The sequence below is a fragment of the Grammomys surdaster genome, unplaced genomic scaffold (genome assembly GCF_004785775.1).
Source record: "Grammomys surdaster isolate TR1022 unplaced genomic scaffold, NIH_TR_1.0 125621, whole genome shotgun sequence".
Lineage (NCBI taxonomy): Eukaryota > Metazoa > Chordata > Mammalia > Rodentia > Muridae > Grammomys > Grammomys surdaster.
Window position 1 is genome coordinate 261652 of NW_021620462.1, and position 27328 is coordinate 288979.

The window sequence follows — 27328 nt, forward strand, 5'->3', positions numbered from 1 at the left end:
GTCCTCTCCTCCCATCCACCCTGCACCCCTGTCCAAAGCCATCCCTGCCTGAAACCCTGAAGCAACCTTTGTGTCCACATCTACAAACTCCACCCGTCTTATCCTCAGCGAGGCAACCAGCGCGTGTCATGGCCCTCCATTGGCTTCCTGGTACTCGCATGGCTCTTTGTCTTAGTCACCATGATTGTGGCTGCAGTCGGTATCACCACATGGCTACAGTTCCTCTTCTGCTTCTCCTACATCAAGCTCATCATCACGCTGATCAAGTATTTCCCACAGGTACTCCAGAGCCTTCCTGCATTTCCATGTGGCTGGTAGGATGAGAGGTAGGAGGTACTGAACCCAGGCCCTGCTCTTGTGGGGCAGGTTTACCAAGTTTAGGAGAGGGAACAGCAAGTATAGGGTAGGATGACAAAGATCAGGAGGGGAACCAGGAAACCACCAAAAAGGACTTCCCTCCTGGATGGTAGGAAAAGAGAAGGTACCAGCCAAAAATACTCAGAGGGCACTGTGGGTTTGGAGGAGGAATTAGGGGCTGGAGCAACAAGAAAGAGGGGATTACCCAAGAGACCAGGGAGCCCAGCAGGTCAGAGGTGGCAGCTCAGCCATTTTACAGGTGGAAGAACTAAAGGACTTCTCTTCTACAACAGCCCTAGCTCCAATGCTAGAGCTGGATTCCACACTCCTAAGTAGTGTGGAGTCCAGGCTGAGATCAGGGACGGAATCACTGGAACTGTGAAGAATCAGAGTTCCAATGAGACGCAGTAGCACATACCTGTATTCCTAGTACTTGGAGTACCCAGGAAGCTGAGGGAGAAGAATCATGAGTTCAAGCCCAGCCTGGGCTACACAGGGAGACACCGTTGTTTTTTGTTTGTTTGTTTTTGTTTTTTAATGCATAAAATTAAAACTCAGAGAGAGAGGGCTGTGTATACTCTAAAAGGTTGAGACTCTAGGCAGCACTCCACACCCCACCCCACTGGAATCCAGAGATGGTGACGGGGAGGGCAAGAAGGGAAGCTTCACTTGCCCTGCATGCATACTGTCCCTGGCTATGGTTTGTCAAGGCTCAGAGGTCACTGTGTATGAGAGGGAAGAGTCAACAGATCTCCTTTGGAGTACCAATCACAGGCATGTGTGGTTCTGTCTGTCCCCAGGCCTACATGAACTTTTACTACAAAAGCACCAGGGGCTGGAGCATTGGCGGTGTGCTCCTGGATTTTACAGGGGGCAGCTTTAGCCTCCTCCAGATGTTCCTCCAGTCTTATAATAATGGTGAGTCTACCAAAACCACTTCTACACAGTGAGTGGAAGGAAGTACAGCAGAGATGGGCTTCCTGGGAACCCCTAGGTCCTGCAGTTTCCTGGGCAAATGGGGGTGAGGGGAGTCCTCACATCCCCCACACATCCCACCTGCATTAAGAACTTCCAGCCTAAAACCATATTCTGTCCCCTCTGGCTATTAACAGACCAATGGACATTGATCTTCGGAGACCCAACCAAGTTTGGACTTGGCGTCTTCACCATCTTCTTTGATGTTGTCTTCTTCATCCAGCACTTCTACTTGTACAGAAAGAAACCAGGGTATGACCAGCTGAACTAGAGTCCAGAGACCCATTATTAACAGCCAGGGCCTGGGCCCTGGTAGGAAAGGTTGTGTCCAGCAAAAGCCAGAGAAGCAGCTGGTACACAGGGCTGGAACAGTGTGCCAACAGAGAAGCATTCTCTTCCTCAAGGGTCAAAAGCCTTAAGCTCAGTCTGCCTACCTTCATCCAGGCCCCTCCTGAGCCATAGAGGACTCCTTCTCTGGAACAGACATCTGACTCTGCTTGAGACTGAAAGCCAGACTTCGGGCTGCCTCTCCCAACTTAAAGATCCAGCCCTCTGCTGGAGGTACCCAGCCCTCCTGCATCTTGATATGCCATCTCTCTTTCTTTAAGGCTTCAGGCAGCACACACAGGTCCCGACAGCCATCCCAGCCAGAACTGGGCATCAAGTTTGCAGCTGATGGCCTTGCCCCAAAGCACCAATATTTCTGGGAGCAGCTTGAAAGGCTAACCTTGCAACTGGGAGAGCCAAGGGTGCTTTGTTCCACCGCAGTGTTCACAGGGACCACGCAGTCAGGTGCTGTGGCCAATGGACTTGAAGGTGCTGATGCTGGTGTTGGAGGGGAGAGGACTGTGGGATAAGGCATTGGGGTCCTTTCTCTCAGGGCCACATTTCTTATACTCATTCTATATAACTCTGCTCCAGTAACTGCAGAACAAGTGGCCCAGGCTAGTGCCTGATAAAGTATATTTCTGATCCCTGAGGACCCTGCCAAACTGGTCTGAAGTGGACCCATACCTGCTGCCCTCTGGATTTTTGTGCACAAAGATAGCACATTAACTTTTTGATTTTTTTTAACCCCCAAGGGATACTTTAAAATGGCTTTTCTTCTGTCCTCTTTCCTACCTCCACTTTCTGAGAGTCAGATGGAACACCATCTGAGTACCCACACTCCTAACCTTACACCTATGGAGCAGGTACTCAGGACCAGCCTGTGCCTTAAGGCCCATCAGTCCATCAATCAGTAAGCTCCCCTGGATGGTAAGGGAGGCCTCCTTCCCCAGCCCCAAACCAAGACTCCAATGTCTCAGCTGTTGAGGAGCCTCAGAAGTACAGGAGCTTACCTCCTATACTGCTTTTGGTCCCACCCTGATCTCACACCTCCTTCCTTCTCATCCCAAGTTATCCTTCCTATGCCAGATAAGGAAGGAACCAGGGTCTGCCATCAATCTGCTCCTTTTGGTTTTTATAATACTAATATTGAGGGGCCCTTGCATTTCTTTCTTTTGTATTTCTTTCTTGTTTTGTTTCATTTTGGCGGATACATGTCCTTAATTAAAAGGTGGCTTGTTTCCTATTTGTACACTCGGAACATTTACTGGATGCTGAAGGCAGTTATGTTGGCCTTCAGAACCAAGTCCTGTGGGCTTACCTATGTCAAGAAATACACAGGGCTGTGGAGTATACTGATTTGAGGTGGCTGCATGCTGACCCACACTGGATGGGGAAAGACCGTCAAGATGCCTGCCTACCCAACCAGAGCCAGGTAGGTTTGTTTCCCAGTGCCTTAGCTGCCAGTACCAAGGCCCCATCAGCATGCTCAGGCTGTGGGTGTGAGCAGGGGTTGGAAGGTTCAGAGTGGAGTGGATCCTGAAGCAGGGGTGATGACTGAAACATCTCTAATTAACCTCTTGTTTCCCAGAGTCAAGATTACAGCCTGGTCAAGTCCATGGCTCACTCAGTGATTTTTTTTAATAAAATATGTTATTGGGCTGGACACAGTAATAGAAACCTATAATGTCAGATATGTAGGAGGCTGAGGCTAAATAAGGCCACAAGTTCAAGGCCAGCTTGAACAATGCAGCAAGACTTTGTCTCAAAAAGAGCAAGCTAGTGGCTCACTGGCAGAATGCTTGCTCAGAGTGTAGGCTTGAGACTCTGGGTTCAACAGAACCCTCCCACTCGTACCCCCAAAAATGAAAGGAAAAAAAAGAAAAAGAAGAGAGTTATTGGGTGCTACCCTTTAAAAAACAGATTTTAAAATCTGGAGTTTTTCTTTAGCAGGATGCTAAGCCACCGGATACTGAGTATGTTAGGCAGGTACTCTATCACTGACCTACACCTCAGCCTTCCGGGCTTTCCTTTACCTTTTCTGGTTTGCCAGAGATAGGCAAGCCCCTGAGTGGCATTTGCCTAGAGTTCCCAGCTCACTGTCCAGCCAGTTCTCAGCCCCTTGGGTTTTTCCCATAAACCTGAGTGCCCACGAGGCTCCTCTCAGGCGGGAACTGAAGCTAGTCTACACAGAGGCACATGAAGGTTTCAGTGACATGTAACAGAAAATATAATCCAGACTTTCCATAACTGTAGGAAGGTGCTTCTAGACATTTCCACAAAGGTGGTCTCTGCAAAGCCATAGCGTGTTCCCAGTGAGGTTTCTAAGGTACCACCAGAAGCATGTTTTCCAGACAGAGAGGCCTAGGAGGAGTGGGGCTTTACCCTAGAACAGTAGGGAACAAGCTAGCCATCCTTAAAACCAAACCACCCTCCAAAACACCTCCCCAACATCTAGCAGAAACCCCTGGTAAATTCCAGCGTTGTTTATTGGACACAAGTGTTGAACATGGGGTAGCATCATACTGCCCCATTTCCATAGTAACCAACTGGCTTGGTCACATGCTACAAGTTGCTGCTTCCAGGTGTGTGAATTAGTAAGCTAAATTCAAAAGGAGAATTGGCTTTTCCAAACAGTAAGATAAAAACACTTTTGTATCAAAGTTGTGACTTAAAAAATACAAAAGCTAAACTCACAGGTGTAGAGAAAACTGGCAATCCTGAGAGCTGCCTTGAAATGTCAGTCTTGGAACTTGTAGGGAGGCCAGCACCCATTAGGGGACTGAAGGGAGTGGGAGCCTGCCCTCTTCATCCAGGTGGCCTTCATTCTGTCTGGCATATGTGGGTCCAGCCCCAGGCTGGGCACCATGATGGAGGAAGCATAGGGAGAGGCACTGAGGAGGTGACAGGGCAGGGCCAAGCCCTTCAACCAGAGCAAACTGGAAGAAAAGGGCCCTACTTGGCACTTCCAAGCTTTGGCATCTCTCAGAGGTGTTTCCTGACTGCCTAGCCCCTGCTGTGGCCAAACCCCCAGCAGGTCTCTGGATGGGCCTATGGTTACTGAAGACTGAATACTATTCCAGCCCCTTATCTCCAATCCTCAGTATCCAAGAGAGAGATCTGGTCCCATGACTTGGACTGGGGAATTGAGGGGTAAGAAGGTTGGCTTGGACCTTTGGGATCAGCTGTTACCCCTCAGAGCTGGGGCCCAGCACACAGCAGAAGCCAGAATTAGATACAGACAGAGCGTGGATGTGTTCTCACTGTACAAAAAGGTCAGCGGGCACAAGTCTAGACTGTCACTGACTGCTAAGATAGCATGGACTGCTGTACGGCCTTCTGCAGAGACTGTCGAGTTACCAGCAGGCGGACCACCTCCTCCGAGCGTTTGGTGAGCCGCTTCCGAGCTTGGTCATGAGTGACCATGGTCATGTCCCAGCCGTTCACCTGGCCCAAGGAGAAAACACAGGCTCTTCACCCTCTAGAATCTGGAAACAGGGTTTTGAGGGGCCCAGGCTACACAAGCTAATATCTCCTAAAGCTGAGGTACCAAGCATTCTGGCAGAGGCACACAGGATAACCAGCTTCCTTAAATGCAATATCTGCAGAGCTTCCAAAACCCATTTCGGTGAGTTGCTCCTCTCTGAGGCTAAGTCAACCCTCACCCCCAAGTGCTTCAGCCCCGCTCACCCAAACCTTGTCTTCTTCCCTTGGGACAACTGTACCTGCATGATCTTGTCTCCAATCTGCAGCCCAGCAATTTCAGCAGGACCTCCCTCAGATACTCGTGTGACGTAAATACCCTGGAAAGAGGCAATGCAGGTAAAGCCCTGTCGTCACTGGATTGGCCCTTTACTCACAGAGCCCAGGATGACATACTCTAAAAAGCTCCTCTGTTCTTGTCCCCACCTTTCCCATCAACACATTCAGCCAACATGGACAGTGCCATGTCTTGGGGGGGGGGGTGTCAGTGTCGCTGCCCCTGGGATCCCTGGGATGTTCCAACCTGCTGATGGCCACCTCTGCTCCTCCAGGCTATCTCAGCATGCCTTCTACCTAATCTCACCAGATCATTAAGGATTGTCTAAGAAAACAACTGCTACCTCAGCTTCTGTTCCCCCACAGGGAGGTCTGACCCTCTTCTCACCTTGTCCGTTTTATCTTCTGAGAAGGGATTCTGGGAAGGGTCCTGGTCGATCCCACCTCCAATACTGAAGCCCAGGATTAAGTTCTCACCTTGACGCAACTTATGAATTTCAACTCTTTGCTGGTAAAAAACAAAACAAAAAAACCCAGCAAGTTGAGGGTAATGGGTAGGTGGGTGGAGAAAGATCTAATCTCTGTGCCCATCAGCAACCTCATGCCAAGAGTTCAGGGCCCTCTGCAAAAATCCAGCTGGTTACCTGTCTGGGAGGTTGGCAGTTGGGTCTAATCCACACAGCCCTTTGCCTGCAACTTTTCCCACCCATTTCCCATCCTTGATCAATATGTATTCTGAGGGTACTTCAGCTACTACAGAAAAAGACACTCATATTTCTGGGGAAGGGACCACTCAGAACAGGAAAAATCAAACCCCAAGAAAATGCAGACATTTGCTGAGGCAGCTCAGATTGCTGAGCAAGCCCTACCAGAGATGATGCAAGCCAGGAGGTACATAGGATAAATTAAGAAAAAACTTGCACAGAAGAGAAGAGATTCCCGGCCAAGGAGACTGATGGGTACAGCACAGGACCAGAAAGTGAGATGGGACTGAAGGGGCGTAGGCCTAATCATATCATCTCTCCAGTCTTCAGGACCTGTTCTTAGGCAGTGTAAGAGAGCACTCCAGGGTTCTCTCAAGCACGCTCTGGGGTTAAGGTCTCCAATTATGCAGGCTTCTTTGAGAACCCTCAGAAAGCAACCTCCAGCCACCCAGGGTTACCCCCAAAGTTGAGAATTCTAACACAAAGAAACAGGGGTAACTTTCTGGACTTGGAAAGGCCTCAACAAAAGGAGCATTGGTACCCAGCCTTGGAAAATGATTGTGTCACCACCTGACCTTGAGCCTACTAGAATTCAAAAAGGAGTGAGGTAAGGCACTGGTGCTACAATGACCACTGGAGTTGTCGGTAGGGGAGCGGACGTCTCATGGGTGGGATGTGGAGGCCTGAGGACATGAGCTACTTATAAGTGGTGATCCACAGACAAGGACTGGTCCTAAGGAAGTAGAGCAGAGCACCCTGGCATATGGCTAGATCAGCGTTTCTCTACCTGTGGGTCGTGACCTTGGGGGGAGGGCGTCGAATGACCCCTTCACAGGGGTCACCTAAGACCATCAGAAAACAGACATTTACATTATGATTCTTAACAGGAGCAAAATTACAGTTATGAAGTAGCAATGAAAGTAATTTTATGGTTGGGAGTCACCGCAGCAAGAGGAGCTGTATTTATGGGTAGTGAGTGGGATTAGGAAGGTTGAGATGACTGAGATCCCGTCAGGATAAATGCAAGCGTCGACCCGAGTGGAGCACAGTGTCAGGGGTCATCTGCACAGGCTTCCAGGGAGCAGATCAGTGGGCCGAGAGTTCAGGGGAAAGCTTGGAAAATGGTTTTAACAAAATGGCTGGAACCTGTGAGGGTAAGACTGGGAAGGAAGCATCTCCACCCCGTAAGCAATCCAAGACTGAGAAAGGCCAGATCTGCCCGCTTATGTTCAGGCATGCACCTGGCATTAGGATTGGAGGACTGTGGTCTTGCAGCTTTAAGGAAGACTCTGACTGGCCTGCCAAGACTGAAGAGGAAGAAAAACCATGATGCCTAAGGCCCTTTCACCTGGGGCTTCCGGTCCAAAAGTGTAAGCTCCTCAGGCTTACTCCCACACACACCTTCCTTCACTCCCACCAGCGAGGTCCAAAAAGAGACAAAGCCCTAACTTAAGGGAGAAGTCAGGCCGCTACGTCCTCAATTACACCCTCCTCTTCCAGATAGGGTCAAGCTTGATCTCCTTTCTGGGACAGCTAGGGAGGGATCCTAGAAAAGTCAGGCTGGTGCAAAATGAGTAAAAACCGGGAAGCTGTCCATTGTCCCAGCAATGTATCCTTCTAGCCGGAAGCTCACCCTCCCAAGCCACCTTTATCTCTAGCTGCGTTGCTCCCACCCTCCTGACGCTGGGAACTCCAACACACCCATCTAACATGGCCCATCCCTACAGTTCCAGTGTTAGGACTGTGGAGCCAAGGGAGAGTGTTGACTCACACCTGTGACTCCAACACTTGGAAGGCCAAGAAGGGAGTACTGGCAGAAGTTCAAGGCCAGTTTAAGCTTTAAGTGTAAGGCCCTGTCTGGGGAGAGATCTGGGTCCTTTTCCTAGAAGCTTCCTTTTAGGAAGCTGGGCACTAAAGCTTCTCTCTGGGATTCGGCTGCTCAGGATTGGCCAGCGCCCCCATCAGACTGTAACCTTAGTGTTTAGATCTACCTCCTCCCTCCTGTTGCCTATTCAAAAACACCTGATATACAAGACAAACCCAGAAGGCGGCCCTGGAAAGGTCTAGAACCTTAAGTGTCATGTACAGGACTACCACTACGCATCAAGGGCTGAGTACCCTAAAAAGTTCAGAAGACCAAGCCTTAGCTCTCGAGAGGTCTCCCCAAGAGCAGCGAGGCCGGATGAGAAGCGGGAAGGGGGATGCACAAACTCTGGCCAGCCCCACCCCCTAAATCTCCTACGGCGCGGCGGCGGCGGCGGCAGTGTGCCGGCTGGAGCAGAGGAAATGCTTCCTCATTCCAGAGGCTGCGACTCACGGACATCGGCGCCCGCCCCCCACGGCCGCCCAGCTGGGGACTCGGAGGCCCAGGGCAGGGGAGTTTTCTAACACTCCCACGGACTGGCCTTTCTCCTACGTCCTCCCGGTCTGAGCCTACTAAAAGGTATCCACCCCACAGGCGGCAGTGTACAGGATCTGGCCTCTGCCCATGGTCGGGGGAGGCTCTTAGGTCTCAGCTACCTCTCCTGGCCAGGGAAGGCTGCAGTGCTGTTAAGCAGAAACGGCCACCGGAATATACGCAGGAGCCCCGGGTCCTATACTTTCTCAGCCTGTCTAGATGTCAGTTTGCCGCTCTGCGAAATGGGAGTGAGCCAAGAGGAGAAGGAGCCCGCGCGAGCGCACTCACCACTACGGCGGTGACAGGCTGGCCCGGGATGTAGGACATTTCGACCGAAAGCTGACAAGGCGACAGTGCCCGGTGAGACCCCCAGCGAGAATGCCCGCGGCCGCGCCCTCCCTGGTTAACAAAGGGCAGCCCTGCTCAGCCCGCCCCCTCATGAATACTTAAGAACTCTCTAGCCAATCAGCATCTGGAGCGCTGTTGGGCTTTCGGGAGTCCCGGGGCTTGTGCTCCAAAGTGGGGCGGGAGGGGCGAGTGCCCCAGGCGCAAGCGTGGAAGGGCGGGGCGGAGTGTGTGCGCCTGCGCAAACCGAGCCCTCCCAGCAGCCTCCAGCACAAGATGGCGGCGCAGGGCTCTCCGCTTTTTCCTGTCTGAGGGAACACGAGGGACTGTGTGCCGCTGCGTTCCAGGTAACTCTGCGAGCCTGTCGGGCGTGTGCTGACGTGCTGCTGTCTCGGGCCGGCTCGAGCCTCAGCTTCGGCGTGCAGTGGAGGTCAGAGGCCCCAGGCACGGTGTCGGAGGTCCGAGGGGGAGGAGGCGCCGTGCGCTCAACTCGCCGGGCTTCGGGCGCCACTTGAAACTTGGTTTTCTCCACAGTTCCGCGTGAGTCCGCGAGAAGGCAGAAGCGGAGCCCCGCCGGGTACGATGGCCGCGGTGGTGGCCAAGCGGGAAGGGCCGCCGTTCATCAGCGAGGCAGCCGTGCGAGGCAACGCGGCGGTCCTGGATTACTGCCGGACCTCAGTGTCAGCGCTGTCGGGGGCCACAGCCGGCATCCTCGGCCTCACCGGCCTCTACGGCTTCATCTTCTACCTGCTTGCCTCCGTCCTGCTCTCCCTGCTCCTAATCCTCAAAGCGGGAAGGAGGTGGAACAAATATTTTAAGTCACGAAGACCTCTCTTTACAGGAGGCCTCATCGGAGGCCTCTTTACCTACGTCCTCTTTTGGACATTCCTCTATGGCATGGTGCACGTCTACTGAAATGAGGGCAGGGGTGACTTTAAAACAGACTGGCAAGACTCTTGCCAGAATTAACACCGTGTAGACTTACTTAGTTTTTAAATTGTTGGAATTCGCTGCTTGTTCTGTACTGTTATTTATATCTGAAGACAGCCTGTAATATTATTCTTCAGATTAAATGAAGTGTGATACCTTGTCGTTCTTTCCTACCTTGATGCTTAGCCAAGCTTTGAAGTCGCCAAGATTTGCTCCCTGGAGAGCAGGTACTAGGCCACTGCCTGTACATTTTTTTAGGATTTATACCTAGTAAGTCCAAAGGGACCTCTAGGGCTTACATGAGAGAATTTAACCTTAACATCTTAAGAACTGGTAACAGTTCGTGTTACTAAGCTTTCTCTCTGTACGGGCATTGTGTGTTTTAATTCAGAGGTTACTGTTAACCTGTTGATGAAGAACCTGAGGCTCAGAGAGGTTAGTTGTCTCTGCCAGAGACTCTCATCTGGGAGGAGGCAGGGCCAGGATCCAGTTAGAAGCCTGTTCCTTATGCTGTATTGGATGAGAGTACTTTTCTAGCACCCCACTGATTTCCAGTATGAGTGAAATCAGTTAAGTTCCATTTACACCTGGTCTCAGCTAGTCGCCTTTCCTATAACAAAAAGCAAAAGAAAAGCAAGCTATTTTTCTAAAAACGTGTACTATGGCGATTAAAAAGGTTATTTTGGACATTTAATCAAATGAGTTTGTTTCAAGTGTAATGCCTCTCACTATATGTTTATCTGTAATCCTTCGAGAGGAGAGTATTAGAATGAAATACATGTTTAACTGAAAAATAAATAATGTGCTAGACTTGTAATGGACATGTTGCACATGGAATTTATAGTCTAACTGGGGAGATTGGCATTACCTGGTTTTACAGGTAATACAGATGTCGTGAAAGAATGCACAGAAGCACTAGGTCTGGACTAGGTTTGGGAATGGAGTCAGAGTCAAGCAGGAAGGCTTGAAGAAAGAACATTATATCTGAGACTGGAAGGTTTAATAACAGCTATATGAAGTATGGAGAAGAAGAGCCATGAGACAGGAGGCTGGTGGCTTTTATCAGCCCATAAGGTAATCCTGACCACGTCATAGAAGCCCAGGGAGGAAGTTGGCCTTGACTCGAGGAACATTTAGGGGAAGTCTGGAAATTGTAAGAGCAGTGTGTATTGGCTTTTTAAGATATGAAAGATGGAATTTAAGACCTCTTTTTCAGTCAGTAGATGGTCTGTACCCACCCCGTAATGGCCTGGGCACCCATGCCTAAATCCTATTTGGGTTTTAGGCCACATGCTTGCATCTCATGCCAAGAAGCAGAGGTCACAGCTTTACCTCCCTGACCCAAAGTGCCCACTTGTAAAGATCCTGACATGCATGGTGTATATAGCCTCCCTCTCCTCAGGGCCTTCTCTCATGTGGGAAGGAAGGGGTCTTTCCTGTTATTGAACAGTAAATTTGTTGCTAATGTTGGCTGCTACAAAAATATGTAATGACTTTTTATATACCTATCATTTTTGGGCAGAGGGTAAGTTACTGTCAAAACTTCCCAGCATTTATCCAATGAGAAGTGCTAGCTTTATCAGTTTTTATTATAAATCCTGTATAGGTATATATGTCTGCATGTTGGTGGGTATATGCAAGTGCCCATAGAGGCCAGAGTTATCAGCTCTCCTGGAGCTGGAGTTGCTAGGAACAGAACTCAGGTCTTCATTTAAGAGAACCTGCTGTTCTCTTAAAGCCATTACCTTCCTTGTCTTTTAGCATCCATTCAAGAGTCTCCTTGGGGCCAGCAAGATGGCTCAGCAGGTAAGGGTGCCTGCTGCCAACCCGATGGCTAAGTCTCCAGCACCTACATGGTCAAAGCGAAGAACCAACTCTGCCTTCACGAGCATACTGAGGCACACACACATGTAATTTTTAAAAATTCCCGTACTTTGATTTGATTCTGCATGGTAACAGGGAACAGAATGTCATACATTTCTTCTTGTTTCTTGTTTCTACCTCATAAAATGTTTTCCCCTACATGGGGTAACTCTAAAGGGAAAAACTTAAAATTGATGCCTTTTATTATTTTTAAAACCAAGTAAAAGTGTCCAAAATATGTAATGTCAGACAGGTCCCAGATGGTGGGTTCCCCAGTGAGAGGACAGCTGGTGGCAGTGAGGAAGGGCAAAGGCGGCAATGACCTGTGCTCTTTCATGGCTGATTGTCACATTGATAACACCCAGTGTATCAGCTTCTTGTTGGCCCACATCATGATGCTCCCAAAGGTACAGAATAACTTGTAGGACAATACTAGATGGCCCAGTTTAGGCTAGGGACTGACGCACAAAGAATTCATCAGATCCTGTAAGATCAGAATAGGAAGGAGCTCTTGGGTTAAGACTAGCCAATAAGCCAAGCAGTGCCCAGAAAGGAATAAAAGTGTTGTCCTAAGTTTAGGAGTTCATTCAAGTTCCTGACTCAGTTCCTGAGTTAAAAGCCTGGTTTCACCTGTGGAGGCTGTAATTTGGATCAAGAGTTCAAGACAAGCCTGGGCTACAGAGGAAGACCCTGTGGGGGTGGGTTCATTGGTTTTTGTTGGGTTTTCTTATTTTGTTTTTAATATAAGCTGGTTTCCATAGATGGATGAGCTGCCTTACATCAAGGTTATGGAGAAGGCAAGAAGTTGGGGGAGGGAGAACCCGGCAACTTTAGCAGAGTGGGCAGCCCTGGAATAAGACCCCTGGTCTTTCTAAGCCCCCTAGCACCCTGTTTGGTTCATGATGACAAGTGTGACCACTTCATGGTTAAGATTCACCACCACCCACCAGACTGGAAGCATGTGAGAACAGGGTCCATCTGTATTGTTCACCAACACAGAATTTAGTCCCACACCTGACAAGAGCAGGACACATGACAGGAACTCAGTACTTACTAGTTTACTGATTTACTAGTTTATAACTAGTAAAAGGCATTTTCATTCTGATACAAAAAAACAAGCAGTCTGACTGCCCCCAAGCCACTTCAAAAACAGGTAGAACCAGCCAGGCTCTGTACAGCCATGATCTTTGACCCGCTTCTGAATAGAGAAGCTGCATGCTGAGTTTGCTTTCACTTTCAGAAAGCAGAACGGCTCAGTGACATCCCCAGACAACCAAAGGTGAGGGGCTGCTAACTTTGAGAGCAGTCCTGCTCTGGATACCACTAGCCCCTTCCTCAGTGGCAGCATCAACTCTCTACCCCTCTTTTTTTTTTTTTTTTTTTTTTACTTATTTTATTTTGGGTTTTTCCAGACAGTGGAACTTGCCCTATAGACTAGATTGGCTTCAATATAAATTAACTTGTTCTGGAACAAGAGACATAGCTCACCAGTTAAGAGCACTGGCTGTAGCTGGGCAGTGGTGGCGCATGTCTTTAATCCCAGCACTTAGGAGGCAGAGGCAGGCAGATTTCTGAGTTCGAGAGTTCGAGGCTAGCCTGGTCTACAGAGTGAGTTCCAGGACAGCCAGGGCTACACAGAGAAACCCTGTCTTGAAAAACCAAACCAAAAAAAAAAGAGCACTGGCTGCTCCTCCAGAGGTCCTGAGTTCAATTCCCAACAACCACATGGTGGCTCCCAATCATCTGTAATGGGAGCTGATGCCCTCTTCTGATGTGTCTGAAGACAGCCACAGTGTACTCACATACATTAAATAAATAAATATAAAAATAAAAAATTCACTTGTTCTGCCACCCCATGTTGGGGTTAAAGGCATGCACCATCACAACAGGCTAAAAACTTTATAATTATTTTACTTCATGTGTATGAGTGTTTTTTTAGCATGTATGTCTGTGCACTGGTGCGTGCCTGGTACCCACAGAGGCCAGAACAGGGCATCTGATTCCCTTGGAACTAGAATTACAGGAGGTTGAACCATCATGTGGTTGCTGGGAGTTGAACTTTGGTTTTCTGAAAAAGCAGCGAGTGCTCTTAACTGCTGGGCCATTGCTTCAGCCCTCTGCCCTTTTTTTAGAAGGGACCCTCACTATCTGTTGCCCAGGTTGAAATTCCTGAGCTCAGGTGACCCACCTCCACCTCCCATATGCTGAGTCTTCAGGTGTGTACCACCTCACCCCCTCTGATTACCATCTACAAGGGTTCTGCGTGTGGTAGGGTGCTTTTCAAAGAGAATGCCCCTGGTATCAAAAGAAGCACACAGATACCCATGGGATAGAGGAAAGTGAGCCTGCTCCCCAGCCCTGTATTTAAATGTGTCCCCAAGTCTGGTTTTGACAGGGAATTTGGTCTTATAGGAATAGATCATTTTCTGAAAGAATGGTCAGGTAGCCAGATGCTCCTCAAAAAATGAAAGGGTTAATAGAGTTAAAAAAAAAAAAGAGTCTCACTTCTCGAATAGAACTAGCTTTTGTCAAACTCAGAGATCCACCTGCCTCTGCATCCCAAGTGCTGGGATTTAAAGTTGTTTATCACCATCCTTGGCTACTTCTCTGTTTGTGAACCTTTAAATTTTGAATTAGATTAGGTATTCATCAAAATGTTTGAATTTAAAAAAAAAAAAAATGAGCACACTGCTGTCTTCCAAGTGGAGATGGGAAGGCAGGTGTAGTGGCTTTAGTCCCAGCACTTATGGAGCAGGCCGTGAGGCCAGCCCGGTCTATATAGAGAGTTCCAGGATAGCTAGGACTACATAGAGACCTCATGTCTCAAAAACAAAAACAGTTAGGATGGGAAAGGGACCCTTTTGGCCTCAGGGCAGCTTGAGTAAGTCACTCATGCTTGCCAGCCACTTTGGGAACTTGGTGGCAAGACTGCCACCCCTGCATCTGTCTTATAAACTAACAAGGCTGGTAACTAAGGACAAAATTATCTTTCAATTTCTCCAAAGTTACTTCTATTGTGAGGGAAAAAATCAGTAGGTAGGTTGGCCTTTGGCTGGATGTGATCACAATGCCTTCTAATTGGTACCATATAATAGATAGGTATTTTGAGTATTTTGATCCTTTTCCCTGGTCCTTCATTTTTAAAAAGATTTGTGTGTGTGTGTGTGTGTGTGTGTGTGTGTGTATACTTGCCTGTATGAATTTATGTGGATAACATGTGTGGTGGTTTGTATGAGCATGGCTCCATAGGTTCACATGTTTGAATCATAAGATTAGGAAGAGGCCTGCAACCCTGCATTTTTGTCAGGCTCTCTGGAGAGTGGGTGCTGGCCCATGGACCCCACTTTGGGTTCCATGAAATGCAGTGGGAGAAGGAACTGGGACACAGGTCAGGAACAGCCTTACAGTGAAAATTATCCTTTATCTCATTAGCACATCAAAGCTGGGCTTCTGAGAGCAGGAAGGAAGTCAGACCAGGACCCCCAGCACCACCAAACAGCAAGAGCTGAACCACACAAGTCCATCTCTCACCTGGGCAAGTCAATTTCCCAGAGCTACCCTAGGCTTCAGATAGTGGCTTACTTGCCTTCCCTCCCCAATCTTACCTGGGAGCCCCTGGAGTTTGCTCTCCCCTTAAGCATTTTTCCAGGTGTCTCCTTGGCCAGCTTTACATTTTACATCTGGGGGTGGAGTCAAGTGTCCCCTGGATGTCATCCAGCAGCTTTTTCTGGGTAATCATTCTCTGCAGGGACCTGTCAAAGTCTTGGCTAGAGGCTGGCTGGGCTGACTGTGGTGTCTCTGGTGAAGGTTAACATGTGTGCCCTCTACCCTAGGGCCAAGTCAACATCTCCTTTAAGTCTCTCAGGACTAAAGTGCAGCATGCACCAATAAATGTGTACTGCCTGTATAAATAATACACACATGTCCAGCTGGGCTCAGAGTCAGGAATGAAAACCAACCACTGAAACCCCAGGCTTGCCCCTTCCCTGAGGGCCTGCCCCAGGGCCTCCTTCCTGCATCCTGAGCCACTTTGGCCACCAGGAGGCCTTCCATGAAACAAAGCTTGCAGCAGGATCCCACCCAAGCTGGGTGGAGCTGTGAGGCTTGTTCTCAGAAGCTTCATCCTGAGCAGGCACCACAGAGATGCCTCTCCCCAGTTGAGAGCTGTGGCCTGTCCTGGCCCAATCATCTTTGAATCTGTTCTCTTCCAAGAGCTCTGGCTACGTCTTCACTGTTTGCAAGACCTGTGACTGTTTCACGTTCATGACGACATTCTCCTGGAGGCCAGACCTTGAGGGAGAGATGCACACAGAGGCAGAGAGAAGGCAGTCAGGACCTCTGGGCACCATGGCCTTTCTGAGGATTAGTACACGGCAGCCGCAGCCTTTCTCTATCAGTGAGCAGGAAGGCATGGCCGAGGAGAAAGAACACTGTCCTAACTGCAGGTCAGATGCATGACAGTGTTGAGGCTGAGGACTGGGACTCACAGACCCTCCCACAGCCATAGGAGGCTGCCCTAGACAAGCAAGATACACCTGCAGGTAAGGAGCTCACGTGACCAGGCAGTGACAGCTCCGGGGATGGCTATGCTTAGGCTCCCTCAGTCTGCCCTCACTGCTGCGGCTCTCGGCCTCCATCTTTCTCTCTTTACTCTGCTCCATCCCAGGCTATTTCTCAGCATCATCCCTGCCCTGACCCAGCTCCCAGCTGGAGGATGCCTAACCTTAGCAAGAAGGGAAAACAGGGCTGGGAGAAGGACCATCCCAGGCCTGAGAGACTCCCTCTGGAGCGAACCCCCCACACCCTTTGCAGAAGCCAGTCCCTCACCTGGCAGGCTCGAAGAGCACCTGGAAGTGGCTATTCTGCTTCCTGCTGCTCTGGTCCAGTTCTTGGGACTGCTCATCCTGACAAGTGCTCTCCAGTGGCTTGTCCTCCGGCAGCTCCTGCTCCATCTCGTTGGCCTCAACCTCAACATTGGCTTCCTCCTTCTGACTCCTGTGGAAGATACGGCCACAACCTTCTTGGGGCACTGACAGAGAATTGTACTCCTGGTTGAGCCAGACTCTTTCCTCCGGCAAAGCAGCCTATGGCCAGGTGGAACTTGACCAGCTAGGTTCAGGCTGCATCTGGGGCAATGCACATAAATCATGCAGGTCCAACATGCACCCATAGTCCGGGTTGCTGGGACTGAGGAAGCACATGCTGCCTGACCCAATTCTTCATTCTGGTCCCAGCTTCTCCAGAATTCCTCCTCCAAGACCGAGGCAAGAACCCCTTTCCCTTCCTGTCACTGCAGACCCAGCGCCATCCCATGCTATCCAATGTCCCAACGTTCCGATGCTAAGTGCACATACACACACATACACACACTGCTTCCTTCCTTCAACCCCAGGCCTCTAAGAACCAAGTCCATTTTGTATAAACCAATGTTCTCATCTCACAGATGGGGAAACTGAAGCCCAAAGAAGGCATGGGGCATGTCTAAAACCCTCCATTAAGACAGACCCTATCAAAAAGTCTGTCATGTAATCTGGGGAGACTTTTTCCCTGGGTCTTCTGAACCAAGTTCAGTCTTAGGAAGCAGGTCCTCATAGCATGCCATCTACACATCCAACCCAGGACCAGCCAGATGGGGCTCTAAGACAGGCTCCGGGAAATCCTCTTGGGCCACAGGGAGGAAAGTTAACTTACCTCACTTTCTCAAACTTCTTGTCTCGGTAAAACTCGCTCTTTCTGATGAGGTAGATAAGTACCAGGTCGCAGAAGAAAGCCCCCTGCAAAAGAGTCGGGAGCTATGACTCAGAATCCTAGCTTCATACTGTTTGGAGCCTGCAACAGCTCAGGAGCAGAGAGCCACATGAAACATAAGATGGCCCAGAAAGGGGTGATGTCCAGGAGCACAAAGCCACTCCATAGTAGATACAGGTTAGATTGGGGCAAAGCTGGCTGATTCCATGGATCAAGTTCCCCTCTCTGCCCCGACCAGGTCTAATAATGTCAACAGACATTTACTAAGAATCTGCCACCACCCAGATGTGCACTGGGGTGCCAGAAGAATATGGGCTGGACTACAGAGACCTGGGATCTCCCTATGCTGCCGGAGACAAGTGGATTATGATATGGAGCCACTAGCCTTATAATGGAAACAGGATCCGGAATAGGTGGAACACAACATTCACTCAGCCTGGGGACCTGCACCCAGCCTGTCTTGAGAGTTGAATTGGAGGCCTGGGGTTGCATTGCACAGGGAGAAGCAGGCTGGTCATCACCTGTAAATGCCACAGGGCCTGTGTGGGATGCTTCCGGTGGGAGTGAGAACCAGCGTGTTTGAGAATTCTTTTAGGGATGCTGGTCCTAGTTCTTATGGGGTGTAAGGGGTTGGGGGTTATGTCAGTGGCAATGTAATGGTCCAGAGAGCTCTCTGGTACCCTGGCCAACAGGAGTCTTAACCTCAACAACAGGGATGCTACAACCCCAGTCAAGGAAAGACAGGAAGGAAGCCTGAGCTAACCCAGTTGGGGCCAACTAATCACTGAGCACAGGCCTCAGAGCAGAGTGTGTTCTGTGTAATGCCTGCATGCTCCAGCAGAGGGCTACTCTTCCTTTACTGTAGAGATGGAGGAGGTGTTTCTGAAAGCAGAGGAGGGCACCAGTGGAGCATACCTGTTTTCCTCAGACTCCAAAAGTCATTTATCAACATCTCGATACTACTCCTTCTCTCAGCCTTCCCCACCACCCTTTGCTGCATCCATTACCTTCATCCCATGGCCGTGGTCTCAGACTTCCAGAATTTACCTACATTGTAAGCGAGCTACGCACACGCAACACAGCCAGGGACCCCTAAAAATGACTGCCTTACTCAGGATGCTCCACTTGGGGACCACTGTTTGGTTTGGTTTGGTTTGGTTTGGTTTGGTTTGGTTTGGTTTGGTTTGGTTTGGTTTGGTTTGGTTTTCAAGACCGGGTTTCTCTGTGTACCACTGGCCTAGACCAGGCTAACCTCAAACTATGAGATTCCCTGCCTCTACCTCCCAAATACTGGGATTAAAGGAAAGACCTGCACCATCGCTGCCCATTAGTGATCATTCTTAATCCCTGTCAAGACAAGTTTCTCAGTCTCAATGCAAAGTCAATCCTGATAGAAAATCCTTCAGTGGCTGCTTGGGCTGCCCAGGCAGAGGGACAAGGCTTCGGAAAGCCATGGCAGGGAATTTGCTATATTGGCATGAACCCCTAATGATGCCTCCCACATTTAACCTCCTCCCAGAAGTACCAAGGAAGTACCATTTGCAGGAAGCCCTTCCCTGCACTCCAGCCATTTCCCACCACAGAAGCCACTATGGATGGCTAACCACCCACCCAGAACTACAAGTTCTTAGCTGGAGACCCTTTCTGAGCAGCTGTGAGGGGGGGCCAGCTGACATTTATTGAATAGAAATCAGGGATTCTTAAGTGCACAGAACACCCCCAAAGCAAAGAAGCCCCTGTCCCCAACTGTCAATCAGTTTCCCATTACCAGAACTGGAGATGGAGATTTTTAGACACAGCATCTCAAAGATCCTAGCCCACAGCAGGACTAGAGGATGATCCACCTGTGTGCCACACTCCACTCAAGCTCACAGCCAGGGCTACAGGCAGTCAACACCCTCTGGGGCAGCTGGCAGGGTGTAAAATCACCCTTGTCCTTCCCTGTGACCTCACAGGCCTCCTGTGTCCTGGGCTCCGCATGCTCCTCGCAGGCAGTTAATGACTTCCCTCTCCCTAGGAAGCCAGCAAGGCAGGGGAGATACTCACAGCACCCATGAGCGCCAGCCCAGAACCAATGTTGATGACTGTGGGGATGATGCTGAATTTTCCTGCCTGTAAGACAGAAACAGATGAGTAAGGCAGGGTGGACAGCTGGATCCCCAGGGGCTCTCCAACCTCCCTGACCCAGTAACCACCATGCGCTGGAATGAGAAGATCCACATACCTTGCCATTAACTATCACATCAAAACGGATGCCGTAGGCTTTCATCAGGTCACGGAACTCCACCCCATTAGGGTCACGGTAATATCTAGCAAACCTGGGAGACAGGGCCCAGGGGAAGCTCATCCACCTGTACCTTTTCTCCCTAGCAGCACAAAGCAGCCGCTTTGGGGGATTCTCAGCAATCCAGGATCCTAGAGCTGCTCTAGGAGTGAGCCCAGACCAAGTACAAAGACTGGGCATTCTCAGCATGCTTAGTACCAACCCCTGGACCAAGAGAACACTGTTGACCCAGCAGAGGATACAGAAGACAGTCAAGGTCACCAGGGAGCATAAGAACAGTCGTTACCTGAAGTTGTACCCAGAGGAGATGGATTGTGTGTGTTTGTTGTCCAGACGGTTGAAGTAATAGTGTGGGTTGCAGTTGGAGGCAGCTTTATCAAGGTCACAGTCCCATTCGATATGGATTCCTATCACACCACCCTTGATACGAGAGACAGGGTGAATGCCAGAGTTATCCGCAGATGGACAGAAGTCACAGAGCAGCCCTTTAGGAGAGCCACACCAGTCAGCCAGAGGTCTGGCAGGGCCACACTTTACACACAGATCAGCAGGTGTCCACAAGGTTCCTTGCAATTGTTTCTGATGATGACCTGGGGTTAGAAAACAACCTAGCAGGCACCAAGTCAGCCCCACTCACCCACCCCCAACTCCCAATGAGTGCCTGACACAGCCAGGCCATATGTCACAACTAATTGTGAAAATAGTGAGCTCCTGGGGACAGGTGACAATTCAGGATCACCCTGGCCCTAAAGGCCCCTCCATCTTCCCCTTCTCAATACAGTGCCCCAGGTCTCAATACAGTCCCCCAGGGAGGACTCCCTGAGCACATATCACCCACCTTCAGGGCTATGTCTTGGAAGTCAGCCCCTGCCCAGCGGACAATGGACCCTAGTCGGAAAATGGGACAGTAGAGATTCGTGGAGCTGAAGTGACAGGTTTTCAGGAAATCTTTGTTGTCTGTTTCTAGCACATTGGCTCTGAAAGGAAGCCAGGACAAGAGGGTGAGATACTTTGTTGCTGGGCCCAAGTCCTTTGCAGGAGGCAGTGAACCCTGTGCCAGACATGACCTCTCCCGACCTCAGCTTGTATCTTATGCCTCTCAAAAACAGAGACTACCCCCAAGCAGAAGCAAGGGCACCTCTGTTTATTCAGTCATGTGTACACACCATGCACAGCGTCAGCACAGCCACAGGGAGGCCCTCAGCTCACCTCTCCCTCCAATAGTCAAGCCCCCACCTACTTGGAGAAGTTGAACTTGGGGAAGCGAATGAAGTTCTTTATGAAAATGGTGAAGCCTTCGGCATCCTTCAGGAGGGGATCCCTGAAAACCAGACCAGGGAAGCCTGAGCAGGAAACCTGTCCTTCCCCTTCATGACTCCCCTAGACCTGGCAGGAGCAGGGAGGCCTCTGGCCTCAGGTGGGACCCACTGTGTAAGGAAGACTGTGTGGGCAGCTCCTCTGGGACCACCCACTCACGTTGGCATGGACTTTGTCTCCACTGGGCACCAAGCAAAGATCTCACAGGTGCCCCGGGTAGAGTTCCCCACCCGTAGACAACGACCAGTTTTCAGTCCTGCAGAGGAGAAACGGGGGCAATGCTGTGTGCCTTCCTGTCCATGTGCCTTTGCCCTGCTCCAGCCCCAGCTACTCCAGGCCCTCACCGTGTCCAGCTACGACAGACTCCCCAGCATGACAGTCAGTGTCCTCAGAACACTCGCCATCAGGGATGCCCTCACGCTACAAGGAAAGAGAGGGATCTGCTAAGATTTCCCCCAGCCCAGGACCAGGTCCAGAGACAGAAGAGGGCTTCCCCCCTGGCCTGAAGCCTCATGCACTTTGAAAACCTGTTTCTCAGGCTGGCAAAAGTGACTAGGTGGTTAAAAGCATCTGCCATGAAAGCCTGAAACCCTGAGTTTAATCCCTGAAAACCATGGTGAAAGGAGAGAACCAACTCCTGAAAGTTGTGTTCTCTCTCTCTCTCTCTCTCTCTCTCTCTCTCTCTCTCTCTCTCTCGTTCTCTCTCTCTCTCTCTCTCTCATACACACACACACACAAAGTAAAACTTAAAAAAAATAAAACCATTTCTCTCCCAAAGCTTATGGTAGCTATACAGCATCTTGACAGGATTGGAGCTAACCAAGCCCCTGCTTCAGGGGGGACTGTCACCACAGTCAAGGGCTTCCCAACCCTCCCACCACACACATGCCAAATCAAACCTCAGCACAGATGCCCTGCCGCTGGTTAGGAGTCACAATCAGGTTGGTGACCACGAAGAAAACGTTCTCCCCCTGAGGAGCCAGACAGAGTTTAAGGAATCTCCTTCTGGCCTTTCAGGGAAGATTCAGCCTGGTAGAAAGTGGACCTCTACATGGGGTTGGGAACAATGGGGGCCACAAAACTGGAGATCATTGTCCGTCTGTCTGATGAGCCCATACTTCACAAGTGGATATCTTTTTATGGGTCACTTACACCTTCACAAACCCCAAGCATTCTCACCTCATAATTCTTTGCAAACTTCTGCCCTGATTCTACACCAGGACAGCTATGGACACACTGGGGAGCTGTTCCCAGGGGTACTGGGCTATAAGGGAGGGGTTCTCTGTGCCAGGTCACTCTGGGCCCATGTGGTCTCAACAGACATATAGACCACTGAGAACAAAAGAAGCCAGGCCTGGTGCAGGAAAAGAGACAGGGACACCATGGGGGAAAGAACCTAGCCAGGGTTTCTGTCTGCATCCTGGGCCAAGGAGACAATTGATGGAGTTCTCTGGTACTTCCTATGTGACCCACCCAAGCCACACCTCACCTGCCCAGGTCCCAGGGACAGGTGATGATCTGACCTGAGAGGGAATGACAAAGTCGGCTACATCCCAAAGCCGTTCCCCAAGCATCGTGGTGTTGGTATAGGCCACCCCCTTGACTTTGGTGACCACAGCACTCTGCAGGGAAGTGTCAATGTCCTGATAACTCTTCTTTATCAGAAACACCCATCTGTAGAAATATGTAGAAATATGACCAACAGTCAGTCACGGGGCTGCCCAGGCCCAGGCTGGAGTGAGATCCATAGTAAGTCCTAGACTGGTGGGAGCAAGAGCTCAGGGATTCACCTGTCCCACAAGCATGCATTCTGCAGTCAATATGCTAAAGCTGGAAAATAGAGTGTTGGAGGCCATCCTGGGTACAGGGCAAGATGCTATCTTTTAAAGAAAGTCTGGGGCTGAAGAGCTGGCTTAGTGGTTGAGAGCACTTGTTCATCTTGCAGAACATCCTTTTCCATTCCAGGCACCTTCATGGTAGTTCACAGCCGTCTGTAACTCCAGTCCCAGTTGTGACCTCAGGGATGGAGACCAGGCACATATATGGTACACAAACACACATGCAGGCAAAACATTCATACACATAAAATAATAGAATTAATACTTCTTGGGCTGGGCGGTGGTGGCACACACCTTTAATCCCAGCACTTGGGAGGCAGAGGCAGGCGGATTTCTGAGTTCGAGGCCAGCCTGGTCTACCGAGTGAGTTCCAGGACAGCCAGGGCTACACAGAGAAACCCTGTCTCAAAAAACCAAAAATAAATAAATAAATAAATAAATAAATAAAATTAGTACTTCTAAAAAAGAAATAAATTACTGGGTGGTAAGGTAATCCACCCCTTTAATATCAGCACTTGGGATACAGAGACCAAAATGAGTTTGAGGCCAAAATGATCTACATAGTGAATTACAGGACAGACAGACTGCACACTGCACAGTGAGATATTCTCTCTCTCTCTCTCTCTCTCCCATATATATATATATATATATATATATGCATATATGTGCATTTATATATATATACATATACATATATATATTGCACATAAACTTATATAGCCTCATACACATAAATAAAAAATAATGTTGTGGTAATAATGTTTTTTTTTTTTGGTTTTTCGAGACATTGTTTCTCTGTATAGCCCTGGCTGTCCTGGAACTCACTCTGTAGACCAGGCTGGCCTCAAACTCAGAAATCCGCCTGCCTCTGCCTCCCAAGTGCTGGGATTAAAGGCATGCGCCACCACCGCCCAGTGTGGTGCATATCTTTAATCCCAGCACTCAGGAGGCAGAGGCAGATGGAGCTCTGAGTTTGAGGCCAACCTAGTCTTCTGAGCAAGTTCCAGGAGCTACACAGAGAAATCCTCTCATAAAGCAAAGCAAGATTAAAACATACACAGCAAAAACAAAACAGCAAAAACGTTTGGTCTCTTCAAATTAAAAATGTTTACACATCAAAGGGCAATGCCATGAAAATGTGGCTGAGGCTAGCTTCAAACTCACAGCAATCCTCCTACCTCATCCCCGAGAGTTAGAATTATAGATGTATTCCAGCCTATAATATCACACATTTCTAAAATTATATATATGATTAAATTGTGAGTGTGTGTGTGTATGTGTGTGTGTGTGTGTATTTGTGCATGTGCACACATGTTTATGTGTGCTGGTGAGGTCAGGTACAATTGGGAGTCAGAAGAGTCAGATACTCTGAGGCTGGAATTACAGAGGGTTGTAAGCCAATCAGCTGGGAAGTGAACTCCTAAAAGAACAGCAAGCAAGCTGGAGAGAGATGGCTCAGAGGTTAAGAGCACTGGCTACTCTTACAGAGGTCTTGAATTCAGTTCATGATGGCTCATAACCATCTATACAGAGATCTGATGCCCTCTTCTGGCATGCAGGCAGGGTACTGTATACATAATAAATTTAAAAACAAAACAGCAAGCACTTCTAATCATTCATGCTTCATGACTTCACTCTGTCCTCTAAAAAGATATACTTTGAAAATGAGGTGACCTGTGTCAAATGCTACGCACAGTGAGGCTAGCACAGAGCAAAAGCTCCATGCACAGAAATCACTAACTCGTGGTTAGCTATCAGCCAGCTTAGACCATTCGTGGTGAAGCTGGGGAAACCAGTCAAAGGGGTCAAAGGAGGAAGAAGCCAGTTCCCTGTCATGCAATGAGTGCACGGCATGCTAGCTCTCTCCAGGGAGTCACAAATATGTCAACCAACATGTGTCCATTTCCTCATTTCTGGGGCAGAGTTGGAGAGAGCCTGGATCCTAAGCTGGCCTTGAACCCTCAGAGATCTGCCCACCTCTGCCTCCTGCGATTAAAAGTATCCACCACCATGCCTGACTAGAAAGTTGTGATTCTTAAGTAGAGAAACCCTGGGCCTGATCAAATTCAAAACAGTAAGCAAACATTCAGCATTCGTTTACTCATTTCATACAGATTCCCAAGTGAAATGACATCACAGTGTGACAACGCGTCATGGCATCCCCAGACGTCAGGCAGTCAGAAATAGACACTGACCAAATGACCAATTAAAACGGCTTATGGAAGTGCCAGGGAGGGAGGAAGAGGGAGAACTCAAATCTGGACAAGGAGTGGTGCTGACCGAGTGGGGAAGGAAAAATGTGATAACTGAAGAACAGCAGTCCAAAGGCCCTGAGGTAGGATACTGCCGCGTGCTTTGGAGCTAAAATCCAGGAAACACTAAGAACACAGCCATTATCCATGCCTATAATCACAGCACTCCAGAGGTAAAGGAAGGAGGATTTCTGAGTTTGATGTCAGCCTGCTCTACTGAGCAGTTCCAGGATAGCCAGGGCTACACGGAGAAACGCTGTCTCAGGGTAGGGGGAGGAGGAGGAGGAGGAGGAGGCGGGAGCAGCCATTAGAAGGCAGCAAGGCTAGGCCAGGACTGCCCTCCCAGGAGCAATAATTGCACATCATTTAATGAGGAAAAGAAAGTGAATCGCAGCTGTCCACGGTGGCTGCCTCTTTCCACCTGTGCCCTCTTCTTCCTAGGAGCAAGGGAGGCCTCTGACCGAGCTATTAAATCCCCAACAAACTGCCCGTGGGCTGGTAGGCCCATATCCTGCTAAATGAGATGGCAACAAAGGAAAACAGTAGAGCATCTGGACGCTGGAGAGGCTGCCTCCTGATTCTCGTGAGCTAACCCTGAGTTCCAGAACATGCCAATCTCATGAGTTGGCCCAACCAAGAGTAAGCCAGTAATGCTCAATGCTTATAAATAACCTGCTGGGTGCCTGGGCCAGCTGTCAAGCCGGACATAGGGAGGCCTCTGGGGGGCAGCTGGAGCCCAGTGTCCTGGCATCCCTGCCTCCTGGTCATGGCTGTAACACTGGGAGCTCCAATCCTGGGAGAAGGAGCTCCTACAGACAGCTTCAGACCAAGGTATCCAGTTGCTGCCGCCCACGTTTCACAAGGCAGTGTCCCCCTTTTACTTTCCCATTCTTATATCCAAGGGCCCTTGAGGGCCGACTCCCCAAGGTCCCTGTGTCTACACCTTCCCCTCCCCATGTACCCTTGCTTCAAAAAAGTGCCCAAGAACTCACATGAGCAAGTACAACAGGATGGTGAGCTGTAACACCCGGTAGAGCAGCCCCACCTTCTTGCTCTTGGCGACCACGAACTTTGCTGTCTTGTAGTCGAACAGAGACAGCACGAACCCCTTCCAGGCCGCCTGGCCCATGCCTCCAGCTCACTCTGGCCGCCGCCGTCTTCCGCTGCCCCGCAGCCAACCGAGCACTCTGTGTGCGCTGCCGCAGTCCCGGGGCGCGCGGCTCCAAAGGGCATGAGCTGGAAAGCAGACGCGCAGACCCGGGCGCGAGCACAAGGCGGCCAGCAGGATCCCCCTGCCTCGGAGAGCCTGACTGCAGCGAGCGCCCGGCCTGGGATGCTGCCGCCTCTGCTGATACCGTGACACCACCCGGCTGTGCCTTCAGCCACTGGCTGGTAAGGACGCTCGCAGGAGTGCGGAGGCGAGGAAGAAGGGGAAGGTGCTTTCCAAGGCGTCTCACCCGCCCCTACCTCCTCCCACAGGACTCGCTCGAGAGGAACCCGGTGGGGAAATAGAGGCAGATTCCGGAAGGGAACCACAGCGCAGGAAACATAGGAGGAGGAATAGACAGTAACGACTGTTTTCCCAATTGCCCTGGCCTCTCTACTCACGCTGTCAGGCAGATGTATAGGTTCCTGGCTGCCTGTGGGTGCTGTAATCAAGGGGCGTTTCCATCGCTTCTGTGACTGGGGATTTAAACCCTACAAATTTCTAGGGTCAGGGATCAGAGGTCCCAGTCAGGTACTGCAGGGTGGGGAGAACTAGGGCACCAAGGCGAGGGACCCTAACATATGTCTAGATTCTGAATAGTTCCTAAAGTTAAAGAACCCAATGCCATCCTCTGAGGCTAAACCAAAATGAGAGAAAGAAAAGGTGCCTGGAGCTGTGCTTTGGAGCTTGATTATGGACTGTCATAGATTGTCTGTGGCGAGGGGCTGTAGGATGAGAGGATGTAGGATACCATTCCTGTGGTATGGGTCTATATGCTGTGAGAGGCCGTGTGGTGAGCAGTTATGGGGCTATATATATGTATACTGGTGGGCTATGTGTGGTGAGGGGTTGTGTGGTGACTGGCTGTGTATGTACTGAGGGGTTGGGTGTCAAGAGAGTCGCTGTCCCAGGGGCTGAGGGGTAAGGAGCTGCGCACACTAATTTTCTGCACTTGTGTCTGAGCACGCCACCTCTGCTCCTGACCCTGGCCCTCTTGCCCAATGGAAAGCTCGCTCTCTGAAAT

General features: G+C 49.9%; 4 protein-coding genes across 7 annotated transcripts in view; 2 read left to right on the plus strand and 2 right to left on the minus strand.

Annotated features, from left to right (window-relative positions):
* Ctns (cystinosin, lysosomal cystine transporter) overlaps positions 1-2911 on the plus strand; it is a 15318-nt gene extending 12407 nt beyond the window's left edge. For 2 of the 3 annotated variants that reach the window (XM_028787236.1, XM_028787237.1), the window contains exons 9-11: positions 109-279; positions 1158-1275; positions 1470-2911. In XM_028787236.1, coding sequence (XP_028643069.1) covers positions 109-279; positions 1158-1275; positions 1470-1603 — 423 coding nt within the window. In that variant the 3' untranslated portion in view covers positions 1604-2911. The remainder of the gene's footprint in view (positions 1-108; positions 280-1157; positions 1276-1469) is intronic. The other variant, XM_028787238.1, reaches the window with a different exon arrangement.
* A 1219-nt stretch (positions 2912-4130) lies between these two features.
* Tax1bp3 (Tax1 binding protein 3) lies at positions 4131-9063 on the minus strand. The gene is made up of 4 exons (XM_028787240.1): positions 8809-9063; positions 5807-5926; positions 5385-5462; positions 4131-5106 (listed from the first exon to the last, which is right to left on the minus strand). The coding sequence occupies exons 1-4, from the start codon at positions 8845-8847 to the stop codon at positions 4969-4971; spliced, it is 375 nt and encodes a 124-aa protein (XP_028643073.1). The 5' UTR covers positions 8848-9063; the 3' UTR covers positions 4131-4968.
* Positions 9064-9104: 41 nt separating this feature from the next.
* Positions 9105-10612, plus strand: Emc6 (ER membrane protein complex subunit 6). 2 transcript variants are annotated; one of them, XM_028787241.1, is made up of 2 exons: positions 9105-9212; positions 9400-10612. In XM_028787241.1, the coding sequence occupies exon 2, from the start codon at positions 9448-9450 to the stop codon at positions 9778-9780; it is 333 nt and encodes a 110-aa protein (XP_028643074.1). In that variant the 5' UTR covers positions 9105-9212; positions 9400-9447; the 3' UTR covers positions 9781-10612. The 2 variants fall into 2 exon arrangements, with proteins under 2 accessions (XP_028643074.1, XP_028643075.1); XM_028787242.1 differs by having other exon boundaries at positions 9114-9295.
* A 4450-nt stretch (positions 10613-15062) lies between these two features.
* On the minus strand, positions 15063-26410 carry P2rx5 (purinergic receptor P2X 5). The gene is made up of 13 exons (XM_028787233.1): positions 26090-26410; positions 22531-22681; positions 21907-21978; positions 21352-21427; positions 21167-21263; positions 20931-21011; positions 20529-20667; positions 19977-20110; positions 19631-19724; positions 19453-19518; positions 17350-17432; positions 16486-16653; positions 15063-15948 (listed from the first exon to the last, which is right to left on the minus strand). Exons 1-13 carry the CDS (start codon positions 26224-26226, stop codon positions 15879-15881), a joined length of 1368 nt encoding a protein of 455 aa, XP_028643066.1. The 5' UTR covers positions 26227-26410; the 3' UTR covers positions 15063-15878.
* Between the last annotated feature and the right edge of the window lie 918 nt (positions 26411-27328).